Source organism: Salmo salar, chromosome 11, assembly GCF_965601325.2.
Source record: "Salmo salar chromosome 11, fSalSal1, whole genome shotgun sequence".
Lineage (NCBI taxonomy): Eukaryota > Metazoa > Chordata > Actinopteri > Salmoniformes > Salmonidae > Salmo > Salmo salar.
The window spans coordinates 7902597-7928371 of record NC_138301.1 but is presented as its reverse complement, the minus strand read 5'-3'; the positions used below and the strand labels follow the sequence as shown (position 1 = coordinate 7928371).

The 25775-nt window shown below is 43.8% G+C and overlaps 2 protein-coding genes across 3 annotated transcripts in view; one reads left to right on the top strand and one right to left on the bottom strand.

Moving 5' to 3' along the window:
- The first annotated feature begins 733 nt into the window (after nucleotides 1–733).
- Nucleotides 734–1985, top strand: LOC106562022 (ankyrin repeat and BTB/POZ domain-containing protein 2-like). The gene is made up of 5 exons (XM_014126549.1): nucleotides 734–803; nucleotides 916–1094; nucleotides 1355–1460; nucleotides 1667–1769; nucleotides 1919–1985. The coding sequence occupies exons 1-5, from the start codon at nucleotides 734–736 to the stop codon at nucleotides 1983–1985; spliced, it is 525 nt and encodes a 174-aa protein (XP_013982024.1).
- Nucleotides 1986–4749: 2764 nt separating this feature from the next.
- Nucleotides 4750–25775, bottom strand: part of LOC106561909 (serine/threonine-protein kinase BRSK2) — a 168409-nt gene continuing 147383 nt past the window's right edge. Inside the window, exons 14-19 of one of the 2 annotated variants that reach the window (XM_014126251.3) lie at nucleotides 24477–24684; nucleotides 20110–20158; nucleotides 15739–15862; nucleotides 14347–14524; nucleotides 13489–13578; nucleotides 4750–7032 (exon numbers count right to left, since the gene is read on the bottom strand). In XM_014126251.3, coding sequence (XP_013981726.1) covers nucleotides 6764–7032; nucleotides 13489–13578; nucleotides 14347–14524; nucleotides 15739–15862; nucleotides 20110–20158; nucleotides 24477–24684 — 918 coding nt within the window. In that variant the 3' untranslated portion in view covers nucleotides 4750–6763. The remainder of the gene's footprint in view (nucleotides 7033–13488; nucleotides 13579–14346; nucleotides 14525–15738; nucleotides 15863–20109; nucleotides 20159–24476; nucleotides 24685–25775) is intronic. The other variant, XM_082957689.1, reaches the window with a different exon arrangement.

Sequence of the window (25775 nt, the reverse complement as noted above, 5' to 3'; positions counted from 1 at the left end):
TATGTGTGTGTGTGTGCGCATGTATGTATTATATTTGTGTTTCTTGGAAACCTCCCTGTAAGGGGTGTTTCTATTTGGGGGTGTGTATGTGCGTCATATACTGCACAGATGACTTATTTTGTGGCTTGTAGGGCTGTAATTGAGAAAGCAAGAGATTAGTTAAAACCCCTTTTGGTCAGGGAAATACATGGTTGAATTTTCCATTACTACTCTGTTACTACACTCTTAGAAAAAAAGGATTCCAAAAGAGTTCCTAGGCTAATGATCTTGGAGATGGGGAAAGGGCCGATAAATGGGGAAAGGGCCGACAGTTTGCAAGAGTCCACCCGGAGTGGCAGATCCCGGGTGGACAGCCATACCTTCTGCCCGAGACGATACCGGGGAGCCGGGGTCCGGTGGCGATCTGCTTGTCGTCGATACCTGGAGGTGGGCTTGAGGAGGGCCGACCGGGCTCTCCTCCAGGTACGACCACAGCGGCGGACAAACATCTGGGCAGAAGGTATTAGTTAAAACCCCTTTTGGTCAGGGCAATACATGGTTGAATGTTCCATTACTACACTCAGAAAAAAAGGGTCCAAAAGAGTTCTTCGGCTGTCCCCATAGGATAACCTTATTTGGATCTAGGTAGAACCATTTTTGGTTCCAGGTATTTTTGTGTGTACATTTTGTATGTACAGGTGAGCTTTCCCTGCCGGCCCATGTCAGTCCGTACACGAAGGATCCCTGGGCACCAATGGAGAGCAGGGAGGATGCCTATGCCCACCTGGAGCTACGCACCTTGGAACAGTCCCTGCATTCCGAAAGCACAGAAATATTATTTGATCCACTTTAGGTTGTTTGAGACTTTGTTCTCAATGACTGACCTAAGTAAATCATCTCTTGGGATCCTAATTTGTGGCCTTATTTGTTCCCCAGGTGTCCCCTGGAAGCTCCACGTGTGGCTGGAGTCCCTCCATGTAGCCCAGCAGCTGTCCAGGGATGAGGTGACCCTCTCTCTCCTCAGAGACTTCACCACTATCAGGCCACAGGACTACTGCCAGGAGCTGGTCTCGCCCGCCCTACCTCTCTTGTGTAACAGGCTTGCAACCAGCAAGGTAGCCATGACTTGCAGTCCATGACTTGGACCTTGCAGTCCAATTTCTCCTTCAGTCGGTGTTGTTTGGGTTTACCATGTAGACTACAGTTTTCAGTGAGTAAATGTTCAATGAAACCTCAATCCAAAAGCAGAGTATGAATCAGAAATCGATCCAACATCTAAGAATTCTCAAATCAGTTGTTATAAAATGGGTAGCACACTTACAATGTCTGTTATATAAAATCACAACTCTTTCTGAACATGATTATGTCCCTTTAGGACTATGCCATAACCAAGAGACTGTCAGCCATCTTCTCTCACTGTTACGGCTCAGCTCCTACTCCCTCTGTTCCTCAGATGGACCTCACTCTCTCCACGCAGCTAGGTATGAAGACCGGCATACTCTCTCGATATGGAACAAACTACAGTCTGTTTAATTGTTCCGATTTTTAGGGTCCGAGTTTTCACTACATTTTAGCAACTGTAACTCCAACTTTTGTGTAAATCATGCTTAGTTGTGTACATGTATTTCAATGTATGTTTCTGACTCTAAACGGTGTAAACGTCACTTCGCTCTCTCTCCTCCACCAGATGCTCATTTCCTGAACAACCCAGAGATGTCTGACGTAATGTTGTTAGTGGAAGGCCGTCCCTTCTACTCCCACAGGGTCCTCCTCATGTCTGCCTCCAAAAGGTGAGCTAACACTTCCCTCCTCACACCTGAGGTGGCAGGTGTGATGTTTATCATCAAGTATGACCTCGAGTGCAGGCTCTAGTGTTTTCAGGGCAGCCTGTGCTTTTGTGTCCACAAGTTGGTTATCAAGTCTCTTTTGTCTCTTTCAGGTTTCGGTCCCTGCTGAGTTTCTGTGGGTCCGACACCAGCACCATACACATCTCTGACATCACATAGAGCACCTTCCAGAGGAAGGAGGGACTGAAGGGCTGAGGCTGTCACACGCTGACGCTATGGAGGTAAGAAATGCATCCTCATTTACACTGATACAACTTCATTCATACATCCCATTGTTGATCCAAACATTTACCACAGTGGTTAAGCTTTAGGAATGGCCCCCACTATCACTTGCCATTGAGGAGTGGGAAGACAACATAGTGGAGGTCATTCATAAAATGTAAGCACTTTGGGAAGGTGTAATGTTTGGAGTGGTGACTTGTCATGGAAGTATTCTCTGCTCCTCTGTCAGCAGCTGCTGCCAGTGGTCTGTTTCTTCCAGCTGAAGGTGCTAGAGAGGCAGTGTGAGATCCTGCTCTCCCAGAGTATCACCCTGGACAACGCTGTCAGCATCTACTTGTTGTCTAGGGTAAGAATTCAAACCTTGTTATTATGAAAGGTAGTCCCTAGCAGGCTTAAAGCTATGTCATAATGCTATCTGTGTGTTTTCTGCACCTTGAAATTAGTACATGCAATCCATTATAATGATCATCAAAGACGAAAAGTGTGCCTGTGTGAGAGGTGCCTGCATCAGTATCATTGTAATATGTGTGTCTCTCTCTCTCTCTCTCCCTCTCTCTCTCTCTCTCTCTCTCTCTCTCTCTCTCTCTCTCTCTCTCTCTCTCTCTCTCTCTCCCATTCTGTACAGGATCACGGGGTGGCAGAGCTCAGGAGGTTCTGTGAAGGTTTCTTCCTGCAGCACATGGAACAGCTCCTGGAGAGAGATAACTTCCACAGGCTGCTCCTGGGAAGGGCCTGTCAGGACCAGCTTCCTCCAAAGACAGAGCCCCGGAGTGGACCATGTCAGGACCGACACTCCTCTCTCCTCCTGGAGGATTTGGAGGTCACTTTGGTCCACAGGCTGCTCTTACTCTACCCTCCCTGCAGAGAGTAAGCCACTGGCTGCATTTCAGTAGTCATAGTTGGCTCCTTTGTTCTTCCATTGTTTTGTTTCCTTCAACTGTACTGATGTGAAATAACTACACAAGTGAAAGCCAAGTAGCTATATCTGTTCTTAAATGTCAGTTCTGGGGAAGGAAAGGGGATGAGGCCACATTCAAATATTGAGATGGACCCCATGTGGGGAGAAGGACAGACATACCAGCAGGCCTGGAGATAAAAAACCAGTGTAGTGTAGCGTAGTATCTCGCAGTGCGGTGATGTCACCACTGTCGCCAGCACAGGTTGGTAATGGTACTCTGTCATGAAGGAGAGAAGAGGCAGGGCCTAGGTGAAGCTGCCACCGGACAGAACACTTTTACTGTGATCCAACAGGCCCTCAAACCTGCTCTCTCTGCCCCTGTGAATGCCCAAGGTACTGCTAAGACAGTTACTTTAGTTTCAGTGTGATGGTTAGAGAAGCTAGGGTAGTGAGCAGCTTCTTGCCACACGTGCCACAAATAGTGAAAGGACAACTGAAGGTGCTGCCAAAAGTTAGAGCTAGAAGCATAAAGAGTTTTGCAGTTGTTGAACGCAAACTCACCATCAGTTCCTCATGTAGCCCAGTGAGCAGGAAGGAGGATCAATGGATAACTGGAGAAGTACTGCTGCCATCTAGTGATGTGTGGGACTCGTTCCACAGGACTGACATAGGAAATCTAGAAATGGTCCATTGCTTAAGAGAGGAAATGGATGCAACGTACTATGGCTGGAATTGATCTAGAATACGATGAAGGTTTATGGCTATACCGCCAATATAATAACAGGTACTGAGACCCTGTTGGCAAGAAATGAAACATTTAGAGCATTTTTGGGCTGCTGTTACTTACTAAAGTCCATCCTCTCTCGTGTGGATGGAACTAGGGGAGATAGATATTGGACTGTAATAACAGAACTCTGAATATTTTATTCTACTGTACATACGGTATGTGAAACGTTTTGCTCATATTAGCCCCTTTTAGAATAATATGCACCCATGGAAGTGTATAGGCTAAAATCAGAAATCACCACCACACAATTCCAAAGTCAACAGATTTATTTCCTTTTGCACTGAAGTTGTTCACAGTTATGTCACAAGGGGATACATTGCCAGTGGTTTCCTGCTAAATACCAGCGCTCCTGGTGTTGTGTTCTACTGTATGTCCATCGTCCTGTGTGGCCTGGTTACCCAATAGTACAAAATAGAAAGAATAACAATAATAGGTATTGCTTTATTTTATCTCTCTGATACCAATTCCCACACCAGACAGAGTTCATGACCAGAGTATCAGGTCTCTCTTTGAGAGAAACGGTGTATGTGTGTGTGTGTTTGTGTGTGTGTGTGTAACTGTGTGTGTGTGCAGAGGATGCATTGCACGGTAAATGTGCACAGTAGTATAAGGAAGGAGAAGGGAGGTTGCGAGAAAGAACTCAAAAGACGAACAAACAACCGAAGTGGTGAGAGAAAATAAAAATAAGAGAAACAAGTTAAGAGACAGGAAAGAGAGAAAGAGAGAAAGAGAGAAAGAAAGAAAGAAAGAAAGAAAGAGAGAAAGAGAGAAAGAAAGAAAGAAAGAAAGAAAGAAAGAAAGAAAGAAAGAAAGAAAGAAAGAAAGAAAGAAAGAAAGAAAGAAAGAAAGAAAGAAAGAAAGAAAGAAAGAAAGAAAGAAGAGAAAGAAAGAAAGAGAGAAAGAAAGAAAGAGAGAAAGAAAGAAAGAAAGAAAGAAAGAAAGAAAGAGAGAAAGAAAGAAGAGAAAGAAAGAAAGAAAGAAAGAAAGAAAGAAAGAAAGAAAGAAAGAAAGAAAGAAAGAAAGAAAGAAAGAAAGAGAAAGAAAGAAAGAAAGAAAGAAAGAGGGGGAAAGGGGGAAAAAGGGACAGAACAATTCCAACAACTACATGCAAAGAAAAGACAAATGTTGGACATGCAAACGACAATACAAGGTAAAAGCTAAGAGTAGGAATCCCCTTGGTTTTTTAAATAAGTTTGTTAGCAATTTTTTTGTATTTACAAGGCGAGTGGCTGGAGTGTTGCCTTTGTCGTCGTACACACACAACGAGAAGGAACGCACAATTATTATCAACAGAGGGCTCGTTCCTCTCAGACTAGTCTACATTCTTAAATCACCGTAAATCATTTGCCAAATGTATATATTACAAGCTTTCTCATCGAAGCTGGAAAAAAATGAATGTTCACAAAAACATTTAGAGAATTCTCAATGATCAATAAATTAAACATGACAAAAAAACTATCTTTAAATTATCTAGTACATTTTCTCCATCATTTACATAAATAACCCAGAATAAATTAAAACAAACATGACAAAAAATACAATAAGGGAAAACAAATATACACAATAATTATGTCCACTGTTGTCTGAATCCTGCAGATAATTCAAAGGATCATAAACAAAACAAAATGGAAGAAAATAAAACCCTGAAATTATTCATCCCTCAAAAGGTAACCGAAAATAAAATACAACATTTAATCGATAAATCACGTCGAACAAGTAGAAAACACAAAATATAGTGATAAGTTAACACAATTCTTAGCTAAACATAATGTCACAACTACACAAACGTTGTACATATGGGAACATAGTTAGTCTGTACAACAGAATAGATCATTCATTTGTGTACCCCTCCCTCCCAAATGCCCACCCAAAGTCAATTAACTCAATTTCATTTCATTTACAGCAATGACACAGAGTCTGAAGAAGTCTAAAGTGTTAAAATCCTGTAGTTCACAAAGGACTACATTAAAAAGAATTACAATCCAGCCAACGTTTAGCCAACGTTCAGCCAACGTCCATCCAACTTCCAAGAGTCTCGCCACCTCTCTCAAACTTTCATAGGAGCCAGTGGTTCTACTTCCATTCGTCTTTGTGCGCAAGTCTTTACATCCCCCAGGTGTGTGTGTGTGTGTGTGTGTGTGTGTGTGTGTGTGTGTGTGTGTGTGTGTGTGTGTGTGTGTGTGTGTGTGTGTGTGTGTGTGTGTGTGTGTGTGTGTGTGTGTGTGTGTGTGTGTGTGTGTGTGTGTGTGTGTGTAGGAGGATAGACAATGAGGAGAGAAAGGAGGAGAGAGGATGCGTGTAGTATAGGTTTGACAAACATCATTGTCTTTTTAAGGCTTTTCTCCAACTCTTCGACTAATATGTCTCTGGGTGTCTGTCACGATGATGAAACAGTCTCTAGTACTCTAATGTTTAGTGTAAGTGTGTGTGTGTGTGCAAGTGGAAAGAAGGAGGGGTGCATGGGGAGGAGGGGGACAGCAGTGTGAAGTATGTGAAGTCTTTCTCTTGTCCTCCGTCTCTGGCTCACTTACTCCCGTTGTTGACAAAGTGCCCCAGGTTGGGACACACACACTGTCCTCCATCTTGTTTCTCTAATAGGTTTTAGTGATGATCCCTGGTGGTAGAGACAAGGTCAAGCCATCATCACAGAGCAGAGGAGACACACACACACACACACACCCCACGGCGTGGGAAAGGGACGAGAGGGTAGAGGAACAGAAAAGAAACATGGCTACATGTGGTACTTAATATTGTCAAATACTGATCAGTGATCGATTGCTAAACTAAAATTGTAGTCATTCCATTATTATACAGTACAAAAGTTTATCTCTGCGATAATCAAAAGTAGATTTTTTTCGAGACACAAACACACTAAGCCTACTGACTAAAGCAAAGAAACCAGCAGCATCTCTCATTTCATTTCTCATCTCTCACACACTCTTGTGGGTTTTGTATTGGGTTTTGAATGACCTGATAACAGGTGGTTATTATCTAGTCATGCAACAGAGAGCTAGCTACTTCTCTCCGGTCTTAAGGTTGTTCCCCAGTCCGGCTGGTGGCGGCCATCTTTGTTTGTTTGTCTTTGCCCGGAGGCGGGGGGCATTTAGAGTCAGCGGGCTGGGTGGGCTGGGGCTGAGTGGGCGGGGGACATGACTCGTTTCGCCTGCTGCCGGGGGCATGCTTGGCAGGGGCGGGGCTAGGTGTGCCGGGCGTGCCAGGGGAGTTGTGCGACGCCTGGCTGTTCTTCTCGTCTGAAAAAAGTTGTTTAATTACGTCAAAGAAGTTACTCAACGGGCTGCCTAGGTACACAGATGGGAAGAAAAGAAAAAAAGAGAGAACAAACAACGAATGAGCAATGGGGTTAACGTGAGGAGGAAGGAGCAGAGGGTGATGGGAAGGAGAGGGTGATGATGAGGAAAGGACTGGAGGTAATGTTCCAGGAGGTAGAAAGGAGACTCATAAGCCACGTTTATGGTAAAAAAAAGAGGATTTGATTATATGTGATAGACTGTTAGTATATACATTAATAATGTCTCTAGGCTGAGGCGATCAGTGCATCAGTATTAAAGTGCTAAGTTAGGAGACCTAACGTTTGAACAATAGTAATCTATTAAAAAATGTAGGGTTCACATAAAACCAGTGGGCTTTTGAGTCTCTGTTCTACCTGGTTTGGGTGAGAGTGGTGACATAGGAGGGCTAGCTTGAGCTCTGGAAAGGTGATTACTAAAAATACCAGGTTTGGGGCAGGGGTGGTCAAATCTGCATCCAAGAGAGTTACTGAGTGCAGGTTTTTGTTCCAGCCCTGCTCTAACACTCCTGATTTAGCTAGTCAAGGTCTTGATTAGAAGATGATTAGTAGAAATAGGAAGTGGTAGAGCAGGCCTGTAACAAAAGCCGGTATGCCCAATTTCTCTCTTTCTTAAGAAAGGGGGGAGGAGAGGATGGGAACGCGAGCAGCATTTCAGAGTACCACAAAACATAATGTCTTGCCTTCCAAGCTCCTGGTAACTATCCTAATCACCACAATAAAAGCATACCTTAGAATGAGTCCATACAGTGCTCACAGACAAACACAGACAATGTGAACAACATGCCATCATCACAATAACATCACTCATCACACAATCAATTTCAAGTAAGAGGTTTCCTGGACACAGATTAAGCCTAGTCCTGGATTAAAAAGCATGCACAATGGGGGTCCTAAATTGAAAGTGCTGTTTAATCCAGTAACAGGCTTGATCTGGGTCTGGGAGTGCCTTAGTGTTCCACTGAGAGTCAAGCATATACAAGTTTACTCCAAACTTTCTTGAAATCTATCAGTCTAACTGTCCCTTTAAAGTTAATTAGGTGGGTGTTTTTTTGTTGACCAAACACAAAATACTTACGCAATGTCATCTTGCTATCACTTACCATTGTTCTTGTGCTACATAGACATTTGTTATTGATGGTCTACAATGTGTTTTACCCATGAAATGGAAGGTGAAGTGGACATTTGCATCAACACTAGTGTGCATCCCAACACACACTGTGCCATGCAAAGGATCTCACACACACGCACGCACGCACGCACACACACACACACACGCACGCACGCACACGCACACACACACACACACAGACACACGCGGAGAGCTGTGCATTAGTGACACCACAGTGCGTTGATGGTGAGGTTAAGAGTCATCGGGTGTAGTGAGGGAGGCTCAGGCTGGTAGTTTTGCTGTTTGCCAATCGAGTGAGAATTTCATTAGGGAAACAGTGGCTTGGAGTGTTTGCGGGTCAAAGTGTCTGACCGATGAGTGATATCTGTGAGCTTTAAAATCTTTTAGTTTTCCATTATAGTTGCCTGTACGGTATATTCAGCAAGTATTCAGACCCTTCACTTTTTCATAATTTTGTTACTTTACAGCCTTATTCTAAAACATATTAAATAAAGGTTTCCCTCATCAATATACACACAATACCCCATAATGACAAAGTGAAAACAGGTTTTTAGCAATTGTTTCAAATTAAAAATATTTAAAATAAAGTATTAAAAATAAAAAACAGAAATACCTTATTTACACAAGTATTCAGACCCTTTACTATGAGACTCGAAATTGAGCTCAGGTGCATCCTGTTTCCATTGATCATCCTTGAGATGTTTCTAAAACTTGATTGGTGTCCACCTGTGGTAAATTAAATTGATTGGACATGATTTGGAAAGGCACACACCTGTCTATATAAGGTCCCACAGTTGACAGTGCATGTCAGAGCAAAAACCAAGCCATGAGGTCGAAGGAATTGTCCTGAGAGCTCCGAGACAGGATTGGGTTGAGGCACAGATCTGGGGAAGGGAACCAAAACATTTCTGCAGAATTTGATGGTCCCCAAGAACACAGTGGCCTCCATCATTCTTACATGGAATAAGTCTGGATCCACCAAGACTCTTCCTAGAGCTGGCCGCCCAGCCAAACTGAGCAATCGGGGGAGATAGTCCTTGGTCAGGGAGGTGACCAAGAACCTGACGGTCACTCTGACAGAACTCCAGTTCCTCTGTGGAGAAAGGAGAACCTTCCAGAAGGACAACCATCTCTGTAGCACTCCACCAATCAGGCCTTTATGGTAGAGTGGCTAGACAGAAGCCACTCCTCTTTAAAAGGCACATGACAGCCCGCTTGGAGTTTGACAAGAGGCACCTAAAGGACTCTCAGACCATGAGAAACAATATTCTCTGGTCTGATGAAACCAAGATTGAACTCTTAGGTCTGAAGGCCAATCGTCACGTCTGGAAGAAACCTGGCACCATTCCTACAGTGAAGCATGGTGGTCGCAGCATCATACTGTGGGGATATTTTTCAGCGGCAGGGACTGGGAGACTATTCAGGATCAAGGGAAAGATGAATGGAGCAAAGTACAGAGAGATTCTTGATGAATACCTGCTCCGGAGCACTCAGGACTTCAGACTGGGACGAAGGTTCACCTTCCAACAGGACAACGACCCTAATTACACAGCCAAGACAACGCAGGAGTGGCTTCGGGACAAGTCTCTTAATGTCCTTGAGTGGCCCAGCCAGAGCCTGGACTTGAACCCAATCGAACATCTCTGGAGAGACCTGAAAATAGCTGTCCAGCGACTCTCCACATCCAACCTGACAGAGCTTGAGAGGATCTGCAGAGAAGAATGGGAGAAACTCCTCAAATACAGGTGTGCCAAGCTTGTAGCGTCATAACCAAGAAGACTCAACCGACTGGGCACACACTAGTTGAATCAACGTTGTTCCACGTCATTTCAATTAAATTACGTTGAACCAACGTGGAATAGACGTCTGTGCCCAGTGAGAAGGCTGTAATCGCTGCCAAAGATGCTTCAATAAAGTACTGATAAAGGGTCTGAATACTTATGTAAATGTGATGTTTCAGTTTATTTTTAATTCATTTGTAAAAAAAATAAAAAATTTATAAACAGTTTTTGCTTTGTCATTATAGGGTATTGTGTGTAGATCGATGAGGAAAAAACAATTTAATCAATTTTAGAATAAGGCTGTAACGCAAAAAAAAATGAAAAAAGTCAAGGGGTCTGAATACTTTCCAAATGCACTTTACATATAACTGTTTAAAACCCAATCGGGATACTTTTTATTTTGGAGTTCTGTGGTTTGGGGTGGTTATACAGCGTTTTGCCACAAAACATGATTATTTGTCTCTCTAAAATAAAATTACCTTGCAATATTTTCAACAAAATCACGTCTATTTTTTCACTAGCCCATATCATGGTAAGATATATTGCATTTTGGAATCAAATGCTTCAAATGGAATGTCTTACTCTTACTTTGCATGGATGTTTAAAGTCCATGGATTTCAAAAAGGGGTGGGGGGAGTCTGCTTCCATTGCTTCTCTACAGACTTTCTGTTTCTCTCTCTCTACCCATCTGTCAGTCTGTCTCTAGCTCGGTCTCTGACTCTCTGTATGCAACTCTTTCTCTTTCTCAATCGTTAATTAGCTGGGTAGGGTGAAAGCTAATGGGAGATTAGAAATATTCTACTTGGGAGGGGGGCACTCTCTCAAAGTACAAAAGGACGAGAAAATGTATTTGCGCAAACACACACGCACACACACACACACACACACACACACACACACACACACACACACACACACACACACACACACACACACACACACACACACACACACACACACACACACACACACTTGGCTTCCATCTTCTCATGGAATATTCACACGTACAAAGTTAAGTCCGAATTTACACAGTATGAGTGTCATGTGTAGTAGCTAATAGTACTCTTAAAACTTGGCACCGCATGCAGTCCCCTCTGGTCTCGGACACTGAAGGAGTGAGTGCAACCAGATTGCACAGATCTGTAACAAATATTATTCTAGCGGTTGACTTAACATTAGTAAAGGTTGCGTGCGGTTGGTCAAATCGTTTTTTTTTGTTTGTTGGCTAAAACACATGCCCTAAGTGTGTTGTTGTCATACGTGACACACACTGTTCAGCATCAGTGTGTGATATCTAGCATTCAGTGTATTGATCCACCCCAGAGCCATACACACACACACACACAGAGTTAGGCAAACTCAGTTTGAGTTTTTTGAATGATCTAGGCAGCCTTATTGGCACCAAAACGTCCAAGACCATCACACGCTTGGAATATTTGGAGCTGACATAGATGATCCGTTTCCAGACTCTCTGTAGACTGTCTAATGGCTCTGGTTGAAACCCTTGCATTCCACTCAGCGTGCCAGACCAGTCACTCAGTTATTTTAGTGATTCTCTGCCAAGTAGAGTTAGATTGAAGCTGTGGATGATGACCAAAAGCAGGCTGGGATGGACTGACAGGTGAAAAAGGGAAATAGGGAAAGAAAGAGATAGAGATGGATAGAAAAGGGATAGGACATGAACGGCTACATGGTTGTGGTCAATTCCACCTCAACTCATTCTGGAAAACAACCGAACTTCAATTCATGAATTGGAAATCAAACAATATTTGAAATAAAGTTTTTTTCAATTCATGAATTGAATTTCAACGAATTCCCTGGAATATGGTAAAACATTTGACCCCCAACCCTGAAGAGAGATCGAGAAATAGGGATAAAGACATTAACTGATGACAGAGAGAAACCGAAAGAAAGAAAGTGAGAAGGAAGGAAAGAAGGAAAGAAGGAAAGAAAAGAAAAAGAGAGTGAAAGCAATAGTGACAGAGTGGTGGGGATGAGTTATTGATGGAGAAAGTGGTGGGGGTGTTGCATACAGTGCCTGATAACAGTTCCCATCTGTGACAGGGTGAGTCCCAGGCATTCAAGTGCTAAGACTGCTAGCTGGTACGTGTGCTAAATGTGTGAACTAGAGAGTGGTCAAACCAGTGTTCTTCGCTCCTGGTGTAGTTTGTTTGTGTTTGTGTGTGTGTGTGTGTGTGTGTGTGTGTGTGTGTGTGTGTGTGTGTGTGTGTGTGTGTGTGTGTGTGTGTGTGTGTGTGTGTGTGTGTGTGTGTGTGTGTGTGTGTGTGTGTGTGTGTGTGCCTGCGTGCGTGCGTGCATGCGTGTGTGTGTGCGTGCGTGCGTGTGCGTGTGTGTGTGTGCGTGCGCATTAAAGGGAAATACATTTTAAAAATCCAACTTCTCCAGCACCACCCCAACATATGTGAAAGTGGCGTGTTTCTATGTTTTGTAGTAAAAAAAGATAGAGGAAGATAAATATTTCCCATGACGTCATCAACCAATTAGTAGACAATTAGTAGAAAATACATACTCGTAAATGGTTAAAATGCACACAGATGATTTCATTGGAAACACTTATCTTCCTCTACCTTTTTTTTACTACAAAACATAGAAACACGTAATTTTCATGTATGTTGATGTTGGGGTGGTGCTGGAGATGATGAATATGAAGTACATTTTAGAAATGTCCCTTTAACACACGTGTACACTTCACCAAAGTTTTGATGATGACTTGATTATTTTAGTCAGGTGTTAAAGCACTAGACTAGGACACACACATTAGTCTGCACACTCTCATACCGTGGGCCCAGGAGTAAAAAAGATGGCTCTAGCCTTATTATATTCTATAGTATGTACTATTTAATGTATGTAATGCCATGTCTCACCAGCAGTGGGTGCTGTTATCAAGTGAAGAAACACCCACATTTATACAGTACAGGCACACAACAAAAAAACAAGGACAAGTGAAGAACAGAACGTGACTCTGTCTTTCTTTTCTTCCATTCCTCCCTGTTCAACCCATCTTCATCCCAGAATATAAAACCATATAATACATACATGTACTGAGTTAATGTGAGGAGGATCGTTTTGAACTGCTACATCATTTTGGTCCATATTCTCTATATGGAAAGGTTATACTGGACACAAGTTCAACAAAACAACCTCTTAACCTACAGCTGGCTGGAAAGTAAAAAAAAGTTAGCAGAAAACGTTGTCAAATGAATGATGTTTGTGTAGGTCATTACTGGGCTCTGGTGTGTGAATGCAAGAAAGTCAGGAGAGTGTGTGCCCCCTCTAGATGTCTCGAAGATACCAACGTTGTTGCTTTGTTGGTGCCGGGTGCATCTGCCATGGTGTGGGCCATGCATGTGGAGATGCCTTGTGCCAAAGCGTGTGAGTCGAGCCGCGCTGTGACTGTGACTGTGGCGTTGCCGTGAGCTACGGGGATGCCGAGAGGAGGGGGGGGGGGGGGGCGGGGGTAGTGGAGGGGTGTAGGGAGGGGGGGGCGAGGGGCGAGGGGAGGGTCTCTACTTACCAGAGATCTGCTGGACCCCGGGCTGGTCATGTGAGCTCATCAGCTGAGCCTGAATGGTCTCAACCACACGCTTGAAACGGCGGCTGGGACCTGGTGAGAGAGAGGGAGAGGGGGAGAGACAGAGAGAAAAATGAGGGAGGTAGAGAGGGAGGGGGAGAGAGAGAGAATGAGGAGAGAGATAGAGAGGGAGGCAGAGAGAAGGTAGAGGAAGGGAGTGAGAGAGAAATTGAGAGAAACAGAGAAAAACACTTAGGACTTGATTGACTGAAAAAAAAGAATTGCTCTTGAAAATAACCAGAATAATAGACAGAAAACAAGCTTGTGATATTGAAAACACAATGCCACACCAGTAGGACGCAAAGAGTGTCAACGTTATGAAAACAATGACGTCATTTCTATTCGATTTTCCTCACAATAGCCTCAATGAAGCGTCAATTTGAATTCAAACACATGTACTGTAAATCGAAATGGAATTCAGCAGAATTAAATAAGAGTCTGTTCAACATCAATTTAACATAAGTTATCCACATGGGAATAAGCAGACATGCTGCAGAGACGACACAGAATATTTGGCTGGAGATGATGCTCCAGTGTCATTGGCCAGAGGTTGTCCTTTGACACTCAGCAGGGACTAAAGTGCGGTGTGATCATGGTGGGAAAAGGTCTCTGTTTTTCTGTCCTTCTTTTCACCTGGCTTCTGTGTAATGGCGCTTGCATCAGCGTAGATGCGTGTGTGTTTGTGCATGTGTGTATATATTCAGGATGTGTCTGTGTGTACACAGTGTTTGTGTGTGTATGTTAATATGTGTGTGTGCTCGCATGTGCCTGCCTGACTGCCTGCCTTTCTGTGTGTGTTACCTGAGAGCAGGGTGAAGGTGACCGAATAGATGCCGTTCTCTTTGGCGGCGGTGCTCTCTGTGTAGGTGATGTCCACCTGGAACTTGACCGGCTTCTGAAATACTGTAGGGCCGGCTGTAGACTTATACTCTGCCCGGAAACTAGTCTGACTGATCACACTGTGGCTCAGACTGGGGATCTATATGAGAGAGAGGAGAAGGGAGGGAGAGGGGGGAAAGGTGGGAAGCAGGAGGTAGGGAAGCAGAGGGAGGGAGATGGGAAAGGGAGGTGGAGGGTGGGAGAGAGAGAGCGAAAACACAGAGCGCACAGGATAAAGAGAGAGAAAACAATCCATTTAAATACAGAGACCATGTGTGACGAGTGAGAAAAAGGATATGTACATGAGCTAAACTACAGAGAAGAGGCGAGACAAGGAGAGACAAGACAGGAAGAGACAACACTGGATCTGTTATGCTGCAGCACAGTCCCTTGTCTCTTCAGCGCTGTCTATTGTAACTGACTCAGAGTCTGATGGTTCCTAACAGCGCTGAAGAGACAAGGGACACACAGGAACAACACAGAGTTGGGCTACAGGGACTAAGGTGCCTTTTAAAATGAACTGAAACAAACCTGCTGGGAAATAAAGCGGACCTGTTAAGGTTAGATAATTGGCTAGGTGTTGGGTTAATGCAAGCCAACTACTGTAGTGTACGATAATGGTTGTGCCATGAGTGTCTAGTGCCAAAGTCAGTTTCCATCCTTTGTCGTGACTGTTTTGACGCTGTGTTCTACCATTATAATGACACAGCTATGCACAGTGTGGCCAGGAAAAACATTAGAAGACTCAATCAAGCCCTTTCCTTGGCGCTCTTTAACGTCAGAAACCAGACCGCTGTGCACCAATCAGATGCAGTCTACAAAAAGCAGGCTGCTGTTCGCTGATTACACAATAACACTGACCTTCACTGGGAAAGCAACAGAGGGCAGTAGCACAGACTAAAAGTTGCTCTAAATCGAAAGATAAATCACAGTTGCTTTACAGTGAATTTATCCACTTCGCCTCAAGGACAAACCAATGAACATAGCCATCTGATTCAGAGGGGTTGGGTTAAATGCGGAAGACACATTTCAGTTGAATGCATTCAGTTGTACAACTGACTAGGTATCCCCTTTTCCCTTTCACTTTGGGTGCTAGCTCTAATACTGATTTCAATGTTTGAAGACCAGGAACTTTGAAATATAATTCCATACAATAAGTCAAATGGAATCATAAGTACGGGGGTGACAAAGGACAGAGCAAGTGAGAGAGAGGAGAGAGAGAGAGCGAGAGAAGAAGATATACACATACAGTAGATGGAGAGGGAGAGAAAGAGGAGCGGTGAGGGGTAAAGAGGTGTGGTGAGGGGTCCTTACAGCGAGGAAGGCATGAACGATGTCTGCTTTGATGGAGCTGAGAGGCTTGTCTCTGATCACCACAAAGATCTGCTCCTCTTTCTCCAGGTTGATGAAGTTACCAAACCATGACTTCTTGGCAAGCCTGTAGGGAGGGAGAAAAAAATAGTTTTATGAGGACACACACACACACACACACACACACACACACACACACACACACACACACACACACACACACACACACCACACACACACACACACACACACACACACACACACACACACACACACACACACACACCCCCCCTTTAGTATCTGCTGGAGAGAATACTAATGCCTCATGTCGAGAGGAATAATTAACACACTGCCACACTCATTTGCATAATGCAACATTTACCATGCTTTGTCTGATCTTTAAGGGTAATGAACAGAAACTGTTTAAGTTTCTAAGATCACTTTGTCCCTCCAGGCCTGGTCCAGATGTGTTTGGTGACTATAATGTATGCCATGACAATTATAGTCAGAGGAGTTGGTTAAAGCACATTCATATCTGAACCAGGCTATTCTGTTTCCACCTCCCTCTACCATCTAACTTCAACCCTTGTGCATGTTCTGTAAGCCCTCTTCCTCCCTCTGCTTGTCCAAATGGCCAAATGGCCTCATATTGGTCCCCAATAGCAATGACATCATCCTGACTACCTTTGCAACTAACCTACCTCAAGGCCCCTTCCTCGTTTCTGCCTAATCTCCAACTATCCAACCAGACTCTAGCTGTGGCTCTCTGTCTGTGAAGCAAACTGGAACTAAACCACTAAAATATTCATGCGGAACAATTCCCTAAAAATAGCCCAATCAACAGGAAGGAGAGAGGGATGCAATACTGAGAGGAGGTCAATTTGCATAATTGTGAGGATTGTTCACACAGGCCTCTTGGGCAGAATCCTCTACTACCTTACATAGTCACTCTCCCAGTGGCGAAAACACCAGAGAGGTAGAAAGGTAGAATGAGTTGACTTTCGTGCACATGTAACAGAGGTGGTTCAGTGACCCACAATCAAGTGACGAATCATCTTGCCTGAGACCTGCAGCTCCCTGAACTAATGTCTCCAGACTTTAGCTCAACGGGCCAACATCGGTGAACCACAATCACTAGAAACCTTGCCTGAGACCTATTTTTTTATTTTTATTTTTATTTTAGGGGGTAGATCAGCTTTAACATTGCAGATAGATTGTAGCTTCCATCAATGTAATTGTCTGCATCATTTTCAATCCCCCATATATTTTTTGTAAATATATAAAATATATAATTAATTTGTACATATGTTCCTTTATTATTTTCCCCTAGCCCTCTGTTAATTGGAGTAAACTAATGGACAGCAACACTTAGGCTTCTACTTTCAGCTTATACATACCATACACATTTTTACGGACACAGTATATTTCACATTAGTTATCTTTTGTTTGTTTTTAGTCCCATCCTTCAGCTCCACTCAACCACTCCTATCTAACTCTGAACACCATCCAGTTTTGATTTCTATTTGCCATATATTTTTTCAACTGTGATATGATGTTTCACAAAGGTTCTGAACCTTTCTATTTTTAAAATTGGCCCAGCGTTGTCCGGGTTTGGTCGGTGTGGGCCATCATTGTAAATAAGAAATAGTTCTTAACTGACTTTGCCTAGTTAAATAAAGGTTAAGGTAAATTATACAAATGATACAAAATAAGCTATATATGGACAGTACTAAAACAAATGATCTAATGATTCTCTCTCTTCGCAGAAAAATGGTTCTATCCCCCATATACAGTGCCTTCGGAAAGTATTCACACCCCTTGACTTTTTCCACATCTTGTTACATTACAGCCTTATTCTAAAATGGATTAAATAAATAATAATCTCAGAAATAACCCATAATGACAAAGTGAAAACAGTTTTTTAGAAATGTTTGCAAATGTATTAAAAATAAAAAACAGAAATACCTTATTTACATAATTATTCAGACCTTATGCTATGAGACTTGAAATTGAGCTCAGGTGCATCCTGTTTCCATTGATCATCTTTGAGATGTTTCTTTGAGATGTTAAAACTTGGAGTCCACCAGTGGTAAATTCAATTGATTGGACATGATTTGGAAAGGCACACACCAGTCTATATAAGGTCCCAAGGTTGACAGTGCCAAGTCATGAGGTCGAAGGAATTGTCCATAGCGCACTGAGACAGGATTGTGTCGGGGCACAGACCTGGGAAGGGTACCCAAATATTTCTGCAGCATTGAAGGTCCCCAAGAACATATTCTTAAAAGGCAGTTTTAACCACCAAGACTCTTCCTAGAGCTGGCCACCCGGCCAAACTGAGCACTCGGGGGAGAAGGGCCTTGGACAGAGCTCTAGAGTTCCTCTGTGGAGATGGGAGAACCTTCCAGAAGGACAACCATCACTGCATCACTCCACCAATCAGGCCTTTATAGTAGAGTGGCCAGACGGAAGTCACTCCTCAGTAAAAGGCACATGACAGCCCGCTTGGAGTTTGCCAAAAGGCACCTAAAGACTCTCAGATCATAGGAAACAAGATTCTCTGGTGTGATGAAATCAAGATTGAACCCTTTGGCCTGAATGTCAAGCGTCACGTCTGGAGGAAACCTGGCACCATCCCTACGGTGAAGCACGGTGGTGGCAGCATAATGCTGTGGGGATGTTTTTCAGCGGTAGGAACTGGGAGACTAGTCAAGATCGAGGCAAAGATGAACGGAGCAAAGTACAGAGATCCTTGATTAAAATCTGATCCAGAAAGCTCAGGACCTCAGACAGGGTCAAAGGTTCACCTTCCAGCAGGACAACGACCCTAAGCACAAGCCAAGACAACGCAGGAGTGGCTTTGGGACAACCCGATCGAACATCTCTGGAGAGACCTGAAAATAGCTGTCCAGCAATGCTGTCCAGCAACGCTCCCCATCCAACCTGACAGAGCTTGAGAGGATCTACAGAGACGAATGGGAGAAACTCCCCAAATACAGGTGTGCTAAGCTTGTAGCATCATACCCAAAAAGACTTGATGCTGTAATCGCTGCCAAATGTGCTTCAACAAAGTACTGTGTAAAGGGTCTGAATATGTATGTAAATGTGTAACGTAACTAAATGTGGAAACAGTCAAGGGGTCTGAATACTTTCCGAATGCACTGTATATAACATTCTATTGGTTGTAAGAATTTTGTATAATAATTTAAATTGAAAAACTCAAAGTTTTGAATACAGTGTAGTTGTGTATATCAGTTGATAAACCATGTGCCATGGAATCGGTACATCAAAAATCTTGCAAACTATTTTGCAATCTATATGGCACAGCTGTACTCTTTTTGGTCCCTAAATTAAACTGGTATACTTTTCATTTATTACAATTTTCTTTAACCAATTGTGGTCTTTAATGCAGGTCTGACAGACAAGTTCCTTACTTTCTCCCCCTTCCACTTGCCTCTTCCATTTTTGCAGTAATTCTGCAATTAGTTGGTTGTAATTTTGAGAAGAGTAGACATTTCCACATATTTGTGTTAGCTGCATGTGTGACATAACTCCACCAGTCCTATTTATGATATAATTTACAAAGATTATACATTTTCTTTATGTTTTTCTCCAAACATATAAATATTTTTTTATCAATTAGTATATTTGAATTTAACCAAAAATTTGTTGTATTATTTGTTCTGTCTTTTCTGGTGAATTAAACTGAAATTGCAACCAACTTTCTATGGCTTGTTTTAAAAATAGTAATATTTTATAGATTATTTAATTTTCAAATAACTGAAAGTGAGAGGTTGTAATCTGAATAATGGTAAAAAGGCCATTGTTGAACATTGGGTGAGACATTCTTACTAATCTGCTAGAGAGCCAGATCGGATTTAAGTACACATTTTATATGACTGATCCTTTAGTGAGAGGTCTAATGCTGTAATATTTAATCATTTCTGCCCCCCGAATTCATATTCATTATATAAATAGGTCTGCTTAATTTTGTCTGGATTGCCGTTCCAAATAAAATGTAATATTTATTGCTTGTATAATTAAGTTGCTAGGTGTAGGCAAACTCATTAGCAAATAGGTAAACTGGGATATGACTAAAGACAGGATTTTTTTTCCTAAAGACTTGTGTTAGATCTCCGAACGAACACATAGGCTGACGCACATCCAAAACTGTTCTGTAGAGGTGCTGACTAAGGAGAGTAAACTATAAAAAGAAAGTCGCACACTCTAGTTATGCCCTCGTGGATATAGCAAACAACGTTTCTGTACGCAGTGCCTACTTCAGGGTTTGGGAGCATAACTAGAGAGTGCGACTTTTTTTCTTGACCTAAATGTTTGTCAAATGTTGCATTTATGTTTTCCCGGGTCACTCACTCTGGTGAAGAGTCTGGCGTGAGGCTGGACATGTCCTCCTGGGTGGGGACTGTGGAGAGAGGCAGAGACAAAGGTCAAAAGTGAAAGGTTAAAGGCCCAATGCAGTCATTATTTTTCTGTGTTTCGGTATACATTTCCACACTATGAGGTTGGAATAAAACTGTGAAATTGTGAAGATGATGATTACCCTGTTAGTGTAAGAGCTGTTTGAAAAGACCACCTGAAATTTCAGCCTGTTTTGGTGGGTTGGAGTTTTGGCCTACCTGGTGTCACCACCGGGAGTTACATTTGTTAATAGACCAACAAGACAGAGAGTTCCAAACCAAAGCAAAGCAGCTAATTTTCAGTTTTCCGCTCTCCACTCAGTCCATCCCCAGACAGTCCTAGCAAAATTCTCACTTGAGAAATCGCTCTTTTACTGAGAAGCAAATTTTTTTTCTTTTTGACCATTTTAATTAAAAACAATGTACTTAATTGTTAACCAAAAATTGTTTGATACTGAGATAAAAACGGCTGCATTGGACTTTAAAGGTGAAAAGGTCAGACAAATGGGCAACATCGCTTGATTGATACTGTCGCAAAGCTAACTAAAAAGCAGCCTTCGCAAATGGAGGATGGCTTTCACTTCAGCAGTAATACATTTATGAACTTCTTTGAGGAAAAGATCATGATCATTAGAAAGCAAATTACAGACTCCTCTTTAAATCTGGGTATTCCTCCAAAGCTCCATTGTCCTGAGTCTACACAACTCTGCCAGGACCTAGGATCAAGGGAGATACTAAAGTGTTTTAGTACTATATCTCTTGACACAATGATGAAAATAATCATGGCCTCCAAACACTCAAGCTGCATACTGGACCCTATTCCAACTAAACTACTGAAAGAGCTGCTTCCTGTGCTTGGCCCTCCTATGTTGAACATAATAAACGGCTCTCTATCCACCGGATGTGTACCAAGCTCACTAAAAGTGGCAGTAATAAAGCCTCTCTTGAAAAAGCCGAATCTTGATCCAGAAATTATAAAAAACTATCGGCCTATATCGAATCTTCCATTCCTCTCAAAAATTTTAGAAAAAGCTGTTGCACAGCAACTCACTGCCTTCCTGAAGACAAACAATGTATACGAAACGCTTCAGTCTGGTTTTAGACCCCATCATAGCACTGAGACTGCACTTGTGAAGGTGGTAAATGACCTTTTAATGACGTCAGACCGAGGCTCTGCATCTGTCCTCGTGCTCCTAGATCTTAGTGCCGCTTTTGATATCATCGATCACCACATTCTTTTGGAGAGATTGGAAACCCAAATTGGTCTACATGGACAAGTTCTGGCCTGGTTTAGATCTTATCTGTCGGAAAGATATCAGTTTGTCTCTGTGAATGGTTTGTCCTCTGACAAATCAATTGTAAATTTTGGTGTTCCTCAAGGTTCCGTTTTAGGACCACTATTGTTTTCACTATATATTTTACCTCTTGGGGATGTCATTCGAAAACATAATGTTAAATTTCACTGCTATGCGGACGACACACAGCTGTACATTTCAATGAAACATGGTGAAGCCCCAAAATTGCCCTCGCTAGAAGCCTGTGTTTCAGACATAAAGAAGTGGATGGCTGCAAACTTTCTACTTTTAAACTCGGACAAAACCGAGATGCTTGTTCTAGGTCCCAAGAAACAAAGAGATCTTCTGTTGAATCTGACAATTAATCTGGATGGATGTACAGTCGTCTCAAATAAAACTGTGAAGGACCTCGGCGTTACTCTGGACCCTGATCTCTCTTTTGAAGAACATATCAAGACTGTTTCAAGGACAGCTTTTTTCCATCTATGTAACATTGCAAAAATCATAAACTTTCTGTCCAAAAATGACGCAGAAAAATTAATCCATGCTTTTGTTACTTCTAGGCTGGACTACTGCAATGCTCTACTCTCCGGCTACCCGGATAAAGCACTAAATAAACTTCAGTTAGTGCTAAATACGGCTGCTAGAATCCTGACTAGAACCAAAAAATTTGATCATATTACTCCAGTGCTAGCCTCCCTACACTGGCTTCCTGTTAAGGCAAGGGCTGATTTCAAGGTTTTACTGCTAACCTACAAAGCATTACATGGGCTTGCTCCTACCTATCTTTCCGATTTGGTCCTGCCGTACATACCTACACGTACGCTACGGTCACAAGACGCAGGCCTCCTAATTGTCCCTAGAATTTCTAAGCAAACGGCTGGAGGTAGGGCTTTCTCCTATAGAGCTCCATTTTTATGGAATGGTCTGCCTACCAATGTGAGAGACGCAGACTCAGTCTCAACCTTTAAGTCTTTACTGAAGACTTATCTCTTCAGTAGGTCCTATGATTAAGTATAGTCTGGCCCAGGAGTGTGAAGGTGAACGGAAAGGCTGGAGCAACGAACCGCCCTTGCTGTCTCTGCCTTGCCGGTTCCCCTCTTTCCACTGGGATTCTCTGCCTCTAACCCTTTTACAGGGGCTGAGTCACTGGCTTACTGGTGTTCTTCCATGCCGTCCATGGGAGGGGTGCGTCACTTGAGTGGGTTGAGTCACTGACGTGGTCTTCCTGTCTGGGTTGGCGCCCCCCCTTGGGTTGTGCCATGGTGGAGATCGTTGTGGGCTATACTCGGCCTTGTCTTAGGACGGTAAGTTGGTGGTTGGAGACATCCCTCTAGTGGTGTGGGGGCTGTGCTTTGGCAAAGTGGGTGGGGTTATATCCTGCCTGTTTGGCCCTGTCCGGGGGTATCATCGGATGGGGCCACAGTGTCTTCTGATCCCTCCTGTCTCAGCCTCCAGTATTTATGCTGCAGTAGTTTATGTGTCGGGGGGCTAGGGTCAGTCTGTTACATCTGGAGTATTTCTCGTCTTATCCGGTGTCCTGTGTGAATTTAAATATGCTCTCTCTAATTCTCTCTTTCTCTCTTTCTGTCTTTCTCTCGGAGGACCTGAGCCCTAGGACCATGCCTCAGGACTACCTGGTATGATGACTCCTTGCTGTCCCCAGTCCACCTGGCCGTGCTGCTGCTCCAGTTTCAACTGTTCTGCCTGCGGCTATGGAACCCTGACCTGTTCACCGGACGTGCTTGTTGCACCCTCGACAACTACTATGATTATTATTATTGACCATGCTGGTCATTTATGAACATTTTAACATGTTCTGTTATAATATCCACCCTGCACAGCCAGACGAGGACTGGCCACCCCTCATAGCCTGGTTCCTCTCTAGGTTTCTTCCTAGGTTTTTGGCCTTTCTAGGGAGTTTTTCCTAGGGAGTTTTTCCTAGCCACCGTGCTTCTTTCACATGCTTTGCTTGCTGTTTGGGGTTTTAGGCTGGGTTTCTGTACAGCACTTTGAGATATCAGCTGATGTACGAAGGGCTATATAAAAATAAATTTGATTTGATTTGATTTGAGAGCACTATTGTTTATAAAATGCGTTGTCTTCTACCATTGTAATACCATCACCTGGATATTCTGGATAAGATGGACAATATCCCTTCACGTTGTATAAATCCAGTTAGGGAAAGGAAAGGTGATACCTAGTCAGTTGCACAACTGAATGCATTCAACCGGGAAGCAGTTGTTGTGGGGGTTAATTACCTTGCTCAAGGGCAAAACAGCAGTTTCCCACCTTGCCGGCTTTGGGATTCTGTCCCAACGCTCTAACCGCTAGGCTACCTGCCGCCACTTAGTAATGGAGGATTTCAATGATCTATCACCGTGCAGCACATATTACATGACAACTTACCTACAGGCATTAAAACATTATACCACTCAATAAACGAAGCAAAACACACCCTACAGTTTCCCCAATTACATATATGAGCTTGCACGCTTTGAGAACCAACATAACGCCTATGGTAAAGCTCTGAAACTATACGCTCCTTACAACACAAACAATTATTCTTCTCACCTTTGCTCCTCTCATCGGAATGGAATAGCCGTTGATTTATAATGTACATGACTAATCATATAGAAGTTAATCGGACTAGCGTAAAGAAACTACCTCCTCCATGGTTTAATAAGATTATATCACAACGTATAGGACAGAACCATTACTGTTAACCCTCTTGAGATGAACGCAGATATTCCCCTGCGCTAAGGCTGGGAGAGTGTAAAATAGATTTCCTAACAGTACAGTATGATCTGTGTATAGGTGGGATTTTAAACTCATGGTGACCAATCCCCTTGACCAGGTGGTTCCAGCACGTCGTTGCGCTGGGGATGATCTACGCAGCCCAGAAGGATGTAGCTGTGAGCCACCAAAGGGTCCCTTTCCTATACCCACTGTTAGTGTTTGTGGAAACCCTGCCTTATTCCCTCACCTCTCCCCTCTCTTCCCCAAGTCTCCTACCCCAGTCCAGTACCTTGCATTTTCCTGCGATGGAAGCGCGGCGAGCCCAGGAAGCTGTTCTTGATAGAGTTGAGACGCGTCCTCCAGGGCAGTCCGCCGATGGAGGGGCTGGGGGGCGGCGTGGGGCTGGGGGTGCCTGCCGGGCTATCCTTGGGCGTGTGCACCGGAGTGCCCTTGGGGGTGGGGAGGGGGCTCCCCAGCGGAGAGGGGTGCGGAGTCACCTGTATGGTGGGGACAGATTTGTGACCGTTGTGGTCAGGGTGGAGGCGGTGCCGGCGAAGGGGGGACATGGGTGGCATCGGGGACAGGGGGATGGAGAGCTTGGGGGGCACGGTGAGGGGCGGGTGGCGTCGTGGCCGTGGGCTGTTGGGGACACAGGGGGGGCTTCCCAGGGGTGATGAGGGGGATGTGGGCTCCGACTTGGGGGTGGTTGGGCTATCAGCCAAGTTGGGAAGGGGGTTGGACCTGGTGGTCTGAAGGGGCTTCTCAGACACTTTGGGCTTGGCGGGGAGGGTCTGTGTGCGGGGGTGCATCAGGGGGGACCCCATCTTTGGCGTGTAGGAGTTGGGGAGCGGGTGTGGGTGCACGCGATTGGCCCCCCCTACCCCGTTATGGTTAAGGCGGGACTCTGGGGAATGGGTGGGGCTACAGTTGGGCGACTGACAGAGGTCCGGCGACTGGGGCGGGATGAAGAAGCGTCGGACCGGCTGCGATTGGACACGCACCGTTAGATTGACAGCACAGGCAGCCAATGAGAGACCACGCCCAGAAGCCAGGGGACATATATAGAAAACACCACAACCCAATAAAGGTGGATTGCAATGAAAAGGCACCAGGAAAAAAATCAGCAATATAGTAAGAAATGACATGGAGGAGAGGATAGGTGGAGTGAGTGACACACAGGCAGGGAGAGTGGTGAGAGTGCAGAAAGAAAGACAAGAAGAACATGCCATTAGCACAACCAGCCAACCAGGAGGCAGCAGCACCATGGGGGGACAGAAGTGTAGAACATTACAAGCATTCATGAAGCCAAACCCAAACCGGCAACTGAAACAGCACCCAAAGCTAACTGCATTAGCTTCCAGACTTCATTGTTGGAAAGCAGCCATACTGCATGCACAATGCTGTGGTATGAATGACATAGCAACTATCATGACAGGACATGAACGTTTATGACAGCTAATGAAAACTGGCATGTATTAAAAGTTTATGCAAGGCTTATCGGCTTTTTGTTGTGTCACTCATATGGCAGCATTATGAAGCGTTTATGTCGCCTGCCTTGGTGAAGTGATCCTCATTAAATATAATGCAT

What these genes read in the sequence shown, in the direction of transcription:
- LOC106562022 (XM_014126549.1), top strand. Translation starts at nt 734, where the DNA reads ATGGAGAGCAGGGAGGATGCCTATGCCCACCTGGAGCTACGCACCTTG. An exon ending in ACAGTCCCTGCATTCCGAAA is followed by an intron (nt 804 to 915) that starts GCACAGAAATAT and finishes TTTGTTCCCCAG; the next exon opens with GTGTCCCCTGGAAGCTCCAC. An exon ending in CTCATGTCTGCCTCCAAAAG is followed by an intron (nt 1,770 to 1,918) that starts GTGAGCTAACAC and finishes TGTCTCTTTCAG; the next exon opens with GTTTCGGTCCCTGCTGAGTT.